The 14,885-nt window shown below is 56.7% G+C and overlaps 1 protein-coding gene across 1 annotated transcript; it reads right to left on the bottom strand.

Annotated features, from left to right (window-relative positions):
- Positions 1 to 208: 208 nt before the first annotated feature.
- Positions 209 to 14,458, bottom strand: LOC311374638 (polycystin-1-like; the record flags this gene model as incomplete). The annotated part of the gene is given in 13 exon segments (XM_084490439.1): positions 209 to 361; positions 2,698 to 2,848; positions 3,295 to 3,764; positions 4,306 to 4,605; positions 4,708 to 4,908; positions 5,131 to 7,811; positions 8,100 to 8,230; positions 9,433 to 9,608; positions 10,564 to 10,695; positions 10,788 to 11,019; positions 11,021 to 11,274; positions 12,511 to 13,224; positions 14,214 to 14,458. Coding segments are annotated over 13 exon segments (5,840 nt in total), but the record flags the coding sequence as incomplete, so codon positions are not given.
- Between the last annotated feature and the right edge of the window lie 427 nt (positions 14,459 to 14,885).

The following is a 14,885-nucleotide window of genomic DNA, read 5'->3' as shown; positions in this document are numbered from 1 at the left end:
GTTAATATATGTGTGTGTGTGTGTGTGTGTGTGTGTGTGTTTGACTATTTGTGTGTGTGTGTGTGTGTGTGTGTGTGTGTTAATATGTGTGTGTGTGTGTGTGTGTGTGTGTGTTAATGTGTGAGTGTGTGTGTGTGTGTGTGTGTGTGTGTGTTAATGTGTGTGTGTGTTAATGTGTGTGTGTGTGTGTTAGTAGTGTGTGTCTCACGGTCTGCGTGGAGCTCTGGGGGTCCATCCCCTGCTTGCTGACGGTGAGGCTGAAGGTGTACTCCACCCCCGCCTGCAGCTCCGCCCCGGGGACCCCCAGCACGGGGCCGCTGGGGCCCAGCCCGAAGTTCAGACTGGAGCAGTGGGCCGCGCCCTGGGGGGGGGGGGGGACGGGGGGGGGGGGACGGGGGGGGGGGACAGGGGGGGGCAGAAGGTCAGACTGGAGGACTTTACCTTGAAAGGACTCGGGTATTGTGAGTCTTCCTCCTCCTCCTCCTCCTCCTCCTCCTCCTCCTCCTCCTCCTCCTCCTCCTCCTCCTCCTCCTCGCTGCTCCTTGTCTCTTTATTGACAGTTTGATTCATGTGGTGAATCCTCTTCTTCACTTCTTCGCTCCTGTTGTCTGTTTTGTTGCTTTTTTTAGTTCACCACAAATTGATCCACACAGACATGAAAATCGGTGTGTGTGTGTGTGTGTGTGTGTGTGTGTGTGTGTGTGTGGTGATTGCATGCATGCGTCTGTGTGCGTGCGTGTGTGTGTGTGTGTGTGTGCGTGTGTATGCACGTGCACATGCATGCATGCACGTGTGTGTGCGTGTGAGTGTACATGCATGCATGCATGCGTGTGTGTGCGTGCCTGCGTGCGTGTGGACAAGCATGCATGCATGTGTGTGTATTAAGTCAGGCAGGGTGGGGCTCACAGCACCAGCTGCGGTGTTTGTTTATCTCTCAGCGTTACATAACCCGCTCTGCTTCCTGCGCCACAATCCTCCGCTCTCCTTCTAACCCTAACCCTCTCATCCTAACCCTAACCCTCTCCTCCTAACCCTAACCCTAACCCTAACCCTAACCCTAACCCTAACCCAAACCCTAACCCTAACCCTCTCCTCCTAACCCTAACCCTCTCCTCCTAACCCTAACCCTAACCCTAACCCTAACCCTAACCCTAACCCAAACCCTAACCCTAACCCTAACCCTAACCCTCTCCTCCTAACCCTAACCCTAACCCTAACCCTCTCATCCTAACCCTAACCCTCTCCTCCTAACCCTAACCCTAACCCTAACCCTAACCCTAACCCTAACCCTCTCCTCCTAACCCTAACCCTAACCCTAACCCAAACCCTAACCCTAACCCTCTCATCCTAACCCTAACCCTCTCCTCCTAACCCTAACCCTAACCCTAACCCTAACCCTAACCCTAACCCTCTCCTCCTAACCCTAACCCTAACCCTAACCCTCTCCTCCTAACCCTAACCCTAACCCCCTCCTCCTAACCCTAACCCTAACCCTAACCCTAACCCTAACCCTCTCATCCTAACCCTAACCCTAACCCTAACCCTAACCCTCTCATCCTAACCCTCTCCTCCTAACCCTAACCCTAACCCTCTCCTCCTAACCCTAACCCTAACCCTAACCCAAACCCTAACCCTAACCCTAACCCTCTCATCCTAACCCTCTCCTCCTAACCCTAACCCTAACCCTGTTTAGGGTTTCATGTCCTGTCGCAGTCGACTCCAGTGATCTCCAGCCTCACAGACGGACCCAGCGACAGGGTCAGGAAACACACGATATCGTCTGAATCTTTAGAGGAAAGGAACGGCTCTTGGGAAATATTAGAGAGGAAAGGAGAGAAGGGGAGAGGAGGAGGATGCAGGAGAAGTGTACGGCTTCAGGAAGGGAGAAGAAGAACGTCGGAGAACAAAGACAGACAGAGAAGGTCTTGACTGTCTTTGAAACCCTGAGTCTGCGTTTACTATCCACATAATAATTTCTTCATGTGGAAAAAGTTATAGTTGCCGTTGTGGCACAGCAACAGAAAGAGTCTAAGTAACAGATGCAGTATGGTGGAAGCAGTGAGGACCAGCGCCAAACATGCAGAGAGAAATCCACTCAATAGTTAAAGAAAGAGAAAAACAGACTGGACGGGGGCTGGAGCCTCGTCCATTCACAGCTAGGATCACACAAACAGCATTCCAACCCCGCCCAGCACAGAGGCTGACCTGTAGTAACCCTGTAGTGAGAGAGTGAACCCTGTTCAGAGAGAGTGAACCCTGTTCAGAGAGAGTGAACCCTACTGAGAGTGAACCCTGTTCAGAGAGAGTGAACCCTGTTCAGAGAGAGTGAACCCTAGAGAGAGTGAACCCTGTTCAGAGAGAGTGAACCCTGTTCAGAGAGAGTGAACTCTAGAGAGAGTGAACCCTAGAGAGAGTGAACCCTGTTCAGAGAGAGTGAACCCTGTTCAGAGAGAGTGAACCCTGTTCAGAGAGAGTGAACCCTAGAGAGAGTGAACCCTAGAGAGAGTGAACCCTAGAGAGAGTGAACCCTAGAGAGAGTGAACCCTGTTCAGTGAGCAGGGTGTTCTGACAGTCCCAGTGGTGGTTATGTTAGGTTAGTTAGTAGGTTACCTTGGAGGTGTTCTGACAGTCCCAGTGGTAGGGTTAGTTTAGGTTAGTTAGTAGGTTAGTTAGTAGGTTAGTTAGTAGGTTAGTTACCTTGGAGGTGTTCTGACAGTCCCAGTGGTAGTGCAGCAGGGCCTGGCGGTCTGGCTCCATGTTGGGGTCGTAGGACTGCTCAGCGCTCAGCTGCAGGTCTTGCGTCCGGGACCAGACCCGGTAGGTCCCGCCCTCGATGATGGCCACCAGACTGGAGAGGTGGAGAGATGAAATGATGATGAGATGACCAGGTGGACCCTAACAGACCAGGTGAGCCCTAACAGACCAGGTGGACCCTACCAGACCAGGTGGGCCCTAACAGACCAGGTGAGCCCTAACAGACCAGGTGAGCCCTAACAGACCAGGTGAGCCCTACCAGACCAGGTGGACGCTAACAGACCAGGTGAGCCCTAACAGACCAGGTGAGCCCTAACAGACCAGGTGGACCCTACCAGACCAGGTGAGCCCTACCAGACCAGGTGGACGCTAACAGACCAGGTGAGCCCTAACAGACCAGGTGAGCCCTAACAGACCAGGTGGACCCTAACAGACCAGGTGGACCCTACCAGACCAGGTGGATCCTAACAGACCAGGTGGACGTTAACAGACCAGGTGGACGCTAACAGACCAGGTGAACGCTCCTGCACCATCTCTCACCTGGCGGCCATGACGCTGAGCTGCAGACAGGCCACCTTCCTGAGCGGGATGCCGTCGTAGGACAGGGAGAACAGCAGGCTGTAGTTCCCCGCCCTCAGCACCATCTTGGGGATGGACAGCTGCAGCCGGCGCACGTCCACCTCGGGCGGGAGGGGGGCCACGGCGACGGGGGGCCTGGGGAGCGTCCTGTGGTGGTGGGGGCGTGCCGCCGCCGCCGCCGCGTGGTGGTGGGGGGGGGGGTCGTCCTGGTCCTCACAGCGGGGGGTGGAGAGGACCTGCCAGAGGTACTGGGCGCCGTAGCGGACGCAGCCCTTCAGGTCCACGCTGGCCTCCACCAGCGTGGGCTGGGCCACCCAGATGGCCAGACGGGGCGCCTGGACCACCTGCACCTCCGGCTCCTCGCACTCCAGCAGCCTGATGTTCACCCGGACCTGGGCCACGCCCCAGCTCACCAGGTTACTGCAGTTCACCTGGAGGGAGAGCGTGGAGCTGAGTGTGTTGTGTGCACACTAGGGGCTGGGCAACCATTGAACGTTTTTTTGGAGCGATAATTGCACAGCATTGGCGAGTTAACTCGCGATTAATTGCACTTTTAAAATCATTCATACCAAATGTACTTAATAAGAAAGAACTAGACCAAGTGATCTTGAGGGAGTTTTATTAACTCACCCACAGTGTGGGTTGAATATGAAATGTGAAGTAAGTGGAACTAAAAACAAAAATTATTTCTGATATGAATGTTGACATTCTGTGGGCAAAACCTTTCAAAATCAAAGTGAGTGAAAAGAGAATGTGCGTTAATGCATCAATTTGTAATAATCGTGTTAAAATAAGAATACGTTAACGCGTAATTAACTCGTAATTAACACGTAATTAATGCATTAACTTGCCCAGCCCTAATATATATATATATATATATATATATATATATATAATATACTCCAGACCAAATAAACGAGAGACAGAAACATCAAATTGCATTTCTGAACGGCTGCGATAAAGGAAACGTACCGTGACTAGGAACTGTCCCCGCCGGCCGTACTCGTGAGCCACGGTGGTGGAGTTGGTGAGAAGGTTGCCGGTTCCGTCTCCAAAGGCCCACGAGCACTGCAGCGCCGCGGCCCGCGGGCTCACAGACGCCACCAGGGCCACCGTCTTGTTGATGAAGGTGTCGAGGGGGAAGGCGGCCAGCTCCACCTCTCTGATCAGGCTCTGGACCAGGATCTGCTTGGTGATGTTCTGGCCGTGCAGGCTGTTGAAGGCGCTGAGGTAGATGGTGAGAGAGCCGGGCTCCTCGGGGGTATAGGTCACCTGGGGGGGGGGGGGGGGGGGCAGCGACACCGTGAGCCATCACAACAAGGCGGTCCTCCACATAACTGCTGACGTCCTCCACGTTATAAAAGAGCATCACACCTCCTGGCTCATGTGAGTGGCCTTGTGGAGGTGGTGGAGGTCAAAGGTCCACAGGAAGTGCACCGGCCTGCCCGTCACGATGCTGGCCACGTAGGTCCTCTTCACGCCCACGGCGAGGGCCGCGTCACAGCAGTCCACGATGCTCAGGCCCTGGACAGGCTCCATCACCTGGACCTGCAGGTTGTGTCTCTTGAAGCTCACCTGGAGTCAGGAGACAAAGGAAAGTGTGTCAACGGCACAACGGGGCACGCTGTGTCGTTTGGCTACATGGATACCACATGGAGTTAATCAGAGAGACCTTTTCTGTTAACATGACCGAAACTGTGGACCTGAACTCCCTCAGACGTCACCTGGTTGATGACCGTGTAGGGGATCAGACGTTACCTGGTTGTGAGGTTGACCGTGTAGGGGATGAGACGTTACCTGGTTGTGGGCGGTGAGGTTCACCATGTAGGTGTCCACCCGGCTGAAGTGATGGACGTAGGTCTGGTTCAGCTCGGGGGTGACCGTGGCGTCTCCGCTGATGCTGAGCACCAGGCTGACGTCGGAGCCCGCTGCCATGGAGACGGTGAACTCCACCGGCTGTCCGACCGCGGCGATCTTCCTGCTGGCCTTCAGCTCCAGCCCCTGGATCTTCTCCTGGACGAAGAAGTCCCTGGAGACGGCTCGCCCGCTGACGTCGTTGGTGGCGTTCAGGGTGACGGTGGTCGTCTTCGGTTCGGAGAACACGACCCAGCTGTGCCTCCGGGTGTCTCTTCTGCCCGGCAGCAGCCACGCCCAGGCGACGTCGCTTCCCGTCACGACGCTCCCCGCGAGCGAGACGTTGACCGCCGTGGCGACATAGTTCTGTTCCGTGACGTTGGTGGCCGTGAACGACAGGGCCGTGATCACCTCCTGCACGCTGACCGCGTCCGACACGTTGCGTGAGCTGACCTCGTTGAAGACCTCCACGCCGACGACCCACACCTTCGCGCTGGTGAAGGTGTGGACCACCCAGGGGTCCTTCCAGGGCATCACGTCTCCGTCCACAGACCAGCGGTACTGCAGGTCTGAGCCCCCGGAGTCGGACACGCTCAGGTTCATCGGGGTGGCCACGGCGATCGGGTTGTCGCTGATCCGCAGCGAGAGCCCGGCGACCGGCTCCAGGAACTGGAAGGTCCTGTTGACCGTCAGCTGGCCCAGGAGGTTGACGGCCCTCAGGAACACCTCCAGGGTCCCGGGCTCCGTGAAGTTGACCTCCACGTTCTTGGTGGTCAGGTTGAAGGCAGAGCTGGACGGCTCCTCCGGCCGGATGAGGTTCCAGGTGAAGGACATGTTGGTGCCTTCCTTCAGCACCGCCTGCAGGTGGAGGACGCGGTTTGTGGCGAAGCAGCAGCCTCCCGGGCCGGCGCCTCCACCTCTTCCGCCTCCTCCTCCGCCTCCTCCGCCTCCTCCTCCTCCTCCACCCCCCCCTCCCGCCTCCTCCTCGGCGACCACCGCCAGCCCCTCCAGCTCCCGCTGCACAAAGAGCAGCAGGCTGACCTGCGCGGCCCCCAGGCCGTTCTCGGCGCTCACGGTGATGTTGAAGGTCCCCACCGAGCGGAAGGTGTAGAACATGGTGTTGTTGCCCAGGATGGAGGTGCCCCGGTCGCACACGATCCACGAGTACATCACCCCGTCGCCCTCCTCCAGCTGGGCCTCGAAGTGGACCGAGGCGTTGAGCGGGACGTTCACCAGGCTGGAGTTGAGAGTCAGGCCGCGGATCGGCGCGAACACGGCCACCGCCACGGCGGTGTGGTTCCAGCTCACCCGGTTGTCCCCCGTCAGGGTCACGTTGAAGACCCCCGACTGGTTGTAGGCGTGGACGACGCTGTGGCCCACGAACACCGTCCCGTCGCCGAAGCTCCACGTGTATTGGACGTCGGCGGACGAGGAGGCGGTGGTGAAGAGGTACGGCTCCTTGAGCGTCAGGTTGCTGGACCTCGTGCCGTTGTGCTGGAGAACCACTTGGCCCACCAGCCTCTGGACCTCCACCTGGACGCTGGTGTTGCTGGAGGAGATGTTGTTCACCACGGTGACGGTCACCAAGTGGGTTCCCGGGTCGTCGTAGCTGAACCGAACCTCCCCGGAGCCGTGGATCAGCACGGGGTCGGCGCCGGTGTCAAAGTCCCACAGGTAGCTGTAGTTAAACTCCGGCTGAGCCCTGGCGTGGAAGTGGATCAGCTCCCCCGAGTGGAAGTGGGTTTTGTTCAGGGCGAGGCTGATGTTGGCCACGGCCGGCTGGACGCACACGCGGCTGGAGAAGTGCGCCTGCGACGCGTTGCTGAGCTGACTGGAGACGTGCAGGGAGAGGTTGTAGCTCCCGCTGGCCTGGTAGGTGTGCGTGACCTTCTGGTTCCCCCGGTGGGTCTCGGCGTCGCTGCCGTCCCCGAAGCTCCACCGGTAGAGGGGCGCGGGGGCGTTCCCGGACACCCAGGCCTGGAAGGCCACCGGGCTGCGCTCCCGGACGCACTCGGAGGGCCTCACCTCCAACACCTGGAACACGAACACCTGCACGGGCAGGAGGGTCCAGCCGGAGCTCACGGCGTTGCTGGCCGTCACGTTGACCGTGTAGTTGCCGTCGGCGGTGTAGCGGTGGGAGGCGCGCGGCTCGGCGCCGGTGTACGAGTTCCCGTCGCCCATGGAGAAGGTCCAGGTGATGTTGCTCCCCGACGCCAGGCGAGCCACCACCACGGTGGGCGTGTCGAGCTCCGTGGGCGAGCTGCTCTCCGCGCTCAGCTCCTCGATCTCCTGGTGCACCTGCAGGCACCTGCAGGCGTCCGTGGTGCTGATGGTGTTGTTGACCGACACGCAGATGGTGAAGGCCGCGCTGCGGGAGTAGGTGTGCTCCACTCGCCGCTCGCGGCCCTGCAGCGCCGGCGAGCCGTCGCCGAAGTCCCAGGTGTAGTGGATGCCGTACGCCGAGGGCCAGGCGTGGGCCTCGAATTTGGCCGCTTTGCCCGCCAGGAGCAGGTCGGGCACCGTCTCGATGTCCACGCGGTTCAGCAAGCTGTACACGTTCATGGTGACGTTCTGGCTGATGTTCTGGTAGCGGTTGGACACGGAGACCTGCGCTATGTACACTCCTGGAACGACAACGGACACAGGACAGAGGATGAGGAAGAGCAGGCGCCGCGCTGTGAGCCGCGAAACGCTGGTTCTAGTCATGCATAGGCTCTCTGCTAAACACGTGACGCATTGGTGGATCCGTTATTCAGGAGCAAGCGTGTGATTGACTGATCCCTGGTTGTCAGTGATCATCATCATCATCGTCATTGTGGAGGTGGTTGCTAGGGATACCTGGCTGAGGGTAGATGTAAGTGGTTGCTAGGGATACCTGGCTGAGGGTAGATGTAAGTGGTTGCTAGGGATACCTGGCTGAGGGTAGATGTAAGTCACGTTGTTCCGCAGAGACACCTGATGGGGCGAGTCCGGGCAGAGGAGGGAGGAGGGGTAAGGGGGCTTGAACTCAAACTCCTGGTAGCCGCCATCGCCGAAGGACCACCTAGCATCACAAACAAAAAGCAGTCTGAGGTGATCTGAGGGAAGCACAGGGAGGGGGGCGGGCGGTGACCAGCCTCCACTCACATCTCTCACGTCCTCCATGAAGAAGTCAGAGTCAGAAAGAAGTGGGAGGGTGAAGAAAGAGCAGAGAGAGACTCCTTCTGACTGCCGTCAGACTAGTGACTCAGGCTACAAGACACAACAGGACGATAGAGTCCTCATGACACACACTGTCCTGTAACACGCCGCGCACACACACGATAGATAACTCCTGTAGAAGAAGAGACTTTCTGGAGGTTTCATATTTGGTTTTCAAGATGACTGTAAAGAGAGCGTAGAAGCTCTTTAAGTATTTATCCCTGCTCACAAGTCGCTGCCATTGTTTTTTTTTTCTTTTCTTATATAACAGAAACAGGACCGACTACAAGCCTCTGGGATGGATCAATAAAACATATTTATAGAAGCTGAAACCACTGACACCAGCAGAGACACCAGCAGAGAGACAGCAGACAGACAGCAGCAGAGAGACAGCAGAGACACCAGCAGAGAGACACCAGCAGAGAGACAGCAGACAGACAGCAGCAGAGACACCAACAGAGAGACACCAGCAGAGAGTAGTAGAAGAGTAGTAGTAGAGAGTAGTAGTACAGTAGTAGTATAGTAGTATCACTAGTATCAGTAGTAGTATAGTAGTAGTATCAGTAGTATGAGTAGTAGTATGAGTAGTAGTACAGTAGTAGTACAGCAGCAGTACCTGAAGGTGGCCGGAGTGGCAGTAGTGGTAGTAGTACAGTGGTAGTATAGTAATATAGTAGTAGTACAGCAGTAGTACAGTAGTAATATAGCAGTAGTAGTACAGTAGTAATATAGTAGTAGTACAGCAGTAGTACAGCAGTAGTACAGCAGTACAGCAGTAGTACAGTAGTAGTACAGCAGTAGTACAGTAGTAATATAGTAGTAGTACAGTAGTAGTAGAGTAGTAGTACAGTAGTACAGCAGCAGTACCTGAAGGTGGCAGTAGTGGTAGTAGTACAGTGGTAGTATAGTAGTACAGTAGTAGTACAGTAGTAGTACTAGTAGTAGTACAGTAGTACAGCAGCAGTACCTGAAGGTGGCCGGAGTGGCAGTAGTGGCAGTAGTACAGTGGTAGTATAGTAGTACAGTAGTAGTACTAGTAGTACTACAGTAGTACAGCAGCAGTACCTGAAGGTGGCGGGTACGGAGGCGTCCAGCCCCACGGTGGCGGTCAGGGTCTGGGCGGACCCCTGCGGGACCACGTCGGGGGCCCCGCTCACCGTCAGGTCGGCCATGGGCCTCAGGGTGTCCACCGTCACGTTGAAGTGCTGCACCACGCTGCTGACGTGGTTCATGGCCGTCACCTGAGGAGGAGGGACACCAGTTACTATAATATTAATAATATAATATTATACAATATTAATATTATATTCTATTATATAATTTTTATATTATATAATATTAATATAATATAATATAAATATATTATAAAAAATAATATTATATAATATTATACAATATTAATATAATATAATATTATTTTATTTTATATAATATAATATTATAGAATGAGTGAAGAACGGTGAAGAAGCCATCAGCATTCTGGTGACCTCGGTTGTGTTGTGAGACAGCTGACTGACAGCTGACTGACAGCTGACTGACAGCTGACTGACAGCTGACTGACAGCTGACTGACAGCTGACTGACGGCTGACTGACAGGTGACTGACAGCTGACTGACAGCTGACTGACAGCTGACTGACAGCTGACTGACGGCTGACTGACAGCTGACTGACAGCTGACTGACAGCTGACTGACAGCTGACTGACAGCTGACTGACAGCTGACTGACGGCTGACTGACAGGTGACTGACAGCTGACTGACGGCTGACTGACGGCTGTCTGGCGGCTGACTGACGGCTGACTGACAGGTGACTGACGGCTGACTGACAGGTGACTGACAGGTGACTGACAGCTGACTGACGGCTGACTGACAGGTGACTGGCGGCTGACTGACAGCTGACTGACGGCTGACTGACGGCTGACTGACGGCTGACTGACGGCTGACTGACGGCTGACTGACGGCTGACTGACGGCTGACTGACGGCTGACTGACGGCTGACTGACAGCTGACTGACGGCTGACTGACGGCTGACTGACGGCTGACTGGCGGCTGACTGACGGCTGACTGACGGCTGACTGACAGCTGACTGACGGCTGACTGACGGCTGACTGACGGCTGACTGGCGGCTGACTGACGGCTGACTGGCGGCTGACTGACGGCTGACTGACGGCTGACTGGCGGCTGTCCGGGCGTCTCACCGTGAGCTTGTAGCAGCCCGTGTGCTGGTAGATGACGTTGAGCACCGTGTTGTAGTAGGTGAAGTAGGGCTTGTCGTCCACCGTCCACTTGAAGGTGGGGTTGGACCCCTGGGCCACCGAGGCCGTGTAGCTCTGAGGGACAGAGGAGGAGGGCGTTGGAGAGGGAGGGGCTTCACACACACACACACACACACACACACACACACACAGGGGCACCCACTCACCAGCACCGAGTTCATCAGCACCCTGCTGGTGGGGTGGGGCAGCACCAGCAGCCCCCCCAGCGGCCGCTCCACCCACACGGCCAGCGTCAGGTTCACCTCCGTCACCTCGTTGTGGGCCACCAGCTCCACGGAGACCGGCCCCCGGGGCTCCGCCGCCGCCGCCGCCCCCCCCAGCCCCCCCAGGTCCAGCACCGCGTACAGACCGGGCCCCCCCCCCCCCCTCCCCCCCGGAGCAGACCTCCGGGAGGGCGGAGGCGTACTCCGCCGGGCAGCCCGGCCCGAAGGCGGCGCTGCGGTCGGGGCGCGCGCGCTGGAAGACCTCCGTCCGGTAGCGGGACTCCACCCTCAGCAGCAGGCGGGTGGTGTTGGGCGTGAGGTACAGGGTCCCGTTCTGGGAGGGCGGGTGCAGCACCGTCAGCCCCAGGGGGGGGATCACCCTGATGGGGCAGGACGCTGACACCGGGTAGGACGGCTCGGCGGAGCTCACCTGGGGGGGGGGGCAGACCACAGTCAGTCCTACTCTGGGACTCTGGGACATGAAGACACACTACAGGTGAACGGGGGGACGGCTCCGTAACCACGGAGACCCCTCCAGCAGTCGCGGTTCTCCGTCGGATACGCGATGCAATTCACCGCCCCGATCGATCTCATAGGCTGACTACTGACCATGTAAATAGTGGTTGCAGATAAACTTCCAAAGCTTTTCAAATCTTATTTGGTGATTAATTAGTCCTTAATGTGCAAAGTAAACAAGGTGCAAAGTCAAACCGGGGAAAGTGATTCTGGAAATTAGGACCGATCACAGCCCTTTGCCGTCTCCCTGTCCGTCTCCGTTGCCTCGACGGAGAGTTAAAGAATATTGGAAGCGCACGTAGAGCTACGGAGAGGGTCTGACGGGCTCTCCGTCAACGGAGAGGGCTCTCTGTGTCTACGTACAGCACTTAACGGAGGACTATAAATCCACCCTAACCCTAACCCTAACACTAACCCTAACACTAACCCTAACCCTAACACTAACCCTAACCCTAACCCTAACCCTAACACTAACATTAACCCTAACACTAACCCTAACCCTAACACTAACCCTAACACTAACACTAACACTAACACTAACCCTAACCCTAACACTAACATTAACCCTAACACTAACCCTAATACTAACACTAACCTGACACTAACCCTAACACTAACCCTAACACTAACCCTAACCCTAACCCTAACACTAACACTAACCCTAACCCTAACACTAACACTAACCCTAACACTAACACTAACCCTAACACTAACCCTAACCTGACACTAACCCTAACACTAACACTAACACTAACACTAACCCTAACACTAACACTAACACTAACCCTAACACTAACACTAACCCTAACACAAACCCTAACACTAACCCTAACCTGACACTAACCCTAACACTAACACTAACACTAACACTAACCCTAACACTAACCCTAACACTAACCCTAACCCTAACCCTAACCCTAACACTAACACTAACCCTAACCCTAACCCTAACACTAACACTAACACTAACACTAACCCTAACCCTAACCCTAACCCTAACACTAACCCTAACCTGACACTAACCCTAACACTAACCCTAACACTAACCCTAACCCTAACCCTAACACTAACACTAACCCTAACACTAACCCTAACCCTAACCCTAACCCTAACCTGACACAGGTTATGATACGAGGGTGGTGTGGCTGACCTGCATGGTGTAGATCCCGGTCTGCAGGCCCGCTGAGAGCTGCCCCCCCTGCAGCGTGGTCTCAGCCTGCCCCACGTAGAGCACCCTGACGGGGCACACCACCTCCCCCAGCCAGCCCCCCTCCCCGTCCTCCACCAGCGCCTCCACGTCCAGAACCAGGCCGACCCCGGGGTCTCTGTCCCAGGGGTCTCCGGGGTCTCTGTCTCCAGGGTCGCCAGGGTCTCTGTCTCCAAGGTCTCCAGGGTCTCCAAGGTCTCCAGGGTCTCCAGGGTCTCCAAGGTCTCCAGGGTCTCTGTCTCCAGGGTCTCCAAGGTCTCCAGGGTCTCCAGGGTCTCTGTCTCCAGGGTCTCCAAGGTCTCCAGGGTCTCCAAGGTCTCCAGGGTCTCCATGGTCTCCAGGGTCTCCAAGGTCTCCAGGGTCTCCATGGTCTCCAGGGTCTCCAAGGTCTCCAGGGTCTCCAAGGTCTCCAGGGTTTCCAGGGTCTCTGTCTCCAGGGTCTCTGGGGTCTCTGTCTCCGGGGTCTCTGTCCACCGCGTGGCCCCCCCCCGGGCTGCGAGCCCAGGACCACTCCGATAGGTTGAGGGCTAGGACAGGTTGTCGCCATGGAGACAGCGGGGAGGCGGGGCAGTGGAGGAGGCGACCAGGGCCGGCGTCGTGCTGCAGGGCGATGACGTCACCGGGGGACACCAGCAGGTCTTCTAGATGTTCTCGCACCTGAGGACAGACGGGACACACTCTGGGACACTCTGGGACACTCTGTGTGACACTCTGTGACACTCTGTGACACTCTGGGACACTCTGGGACACTCTGTGTGACACTCTGTGTGACACTCTGGGACACTCTGTGTGACACTCTGTGTGACACTCTGGACACTCTGTGTGACACTCTGTGTGACACTCTGGGACACTCTGTGTGACACTCTGTGTGACACTCTGGGACACTCTGTGTGACACTCTGGGACACTCTGTGTGACACTCTGGGACACTCTGGGACACACACTGTGACACACTCTGTGACACTCTGTGATAGACTGTGACACTCTGTGACACTCTGGGACACAATGTGTGACACTCTGTGACACACTCTGACACTCTGTGTGACACTCTCTGACACTCTGTGACACACTCTGACACTCTGTGTGACACTCTGTGACACTCTGTGACACACTGTGTGACACTCTGGGACACTCTGTGACACACACTGTGACACTCTGGGACACTCTGTGTGGGACACTGTGACACACTGTGTGACACTCTGGGACACTCTGTGACACACACTGTGACACACTCTGTGACACTCTGTGACACACTGTGTGACACTCTGGGACACTCTGTGTGACACACTCTGTGACACTCTGTGACACTCTGTGACACTCTGTGTCACTCGGACGCTTCGACAGACAAAACATGAGGACAACGAGGAAACAACATCAACCTCATTCTGTTGAGCTGCGCACTACACCTCACATCACAATCAGCCACAGAGTGGGGGCCATACCCCCCATAGTGAGCCTCCACTGGTTCCACTGGGAGCTGACAGAGCCCCCCCCCCCCCCCGTAGTGAGCCTCCACTGGTTCCACTGGGAGCTGACAGAGCCCCCCCCCCCCCCCCCCGTAGTGAGCCTCCACTGGTTCCACTGGGAGCTGACAGAGCCCCCCCCCCCCCCCCCCCCCCCCCATAGTGAGCCCCCCTCCTCTCTCACCAGGACGTGCGCTGGCGGGCCGGCGGGGAGCGTCACCAGCACCTCGTCCCTGAGGGAGTACCGGGGCCTCTGCACCCCGGGGGGCAGGGCCCCGGGGGGGAGGGCCCCCCCCGCCTGGGAGACGTTGGGGCCCCAGGAGAGCGGGCAGGGGCTGGAGAGCTCCAGGCAGCGGCCCTGGAACGGGCACCACTGCTGCAGGGAGGGGCAGGGCGCCGGCGGGGGCTGGGGGGGGGCGGGGGGGGGGTCTGAGGGCACACACACCGCCACTGGAGAGCACAGTGCACCGCTGCAACCTGAGGACACACACACACACACACACACACACACACAGGCACGCACACGCATGCGCGCAGGAACACACACACGCACATGCACGCACGCACGCACAGGAACACACACACGCACACACACATACACGCACGCACACACAGGCATACACACATACACACACACAGGCACACACACACACACACGCACGCACACGCACATGCACGCACACGCACGCACGCACGCACGCACGCACGCACACACACACACACACACACACACACACACACACACAGGCACATACACACAAACACACATAGATGAGTGGAGAAGGGGAGGTCAGAGGTCATACTGGTCTAATCGCCTCCAATTTGTGAATCATGTTTTCTTACTGTGTGTCTTCTT

This window comes from Micromesistius poutassou, assembly GCF_964030765.1.
Source record: "Micromesistius poutassou genome assembly, contig: SCAFFOLD_1275, whole genome shotgun sequence".
Classification (NCBI taxonomy): domain Eukaryota; kingdom Metazoa; phylum Chordata; class Actinopteri; order Gadiformes; family Gadidae; genus Micromesistius; species Micromesistius poutassou.
This window is presented reverse-complemented; position numbering and strand designations above follow the sequence as displayed.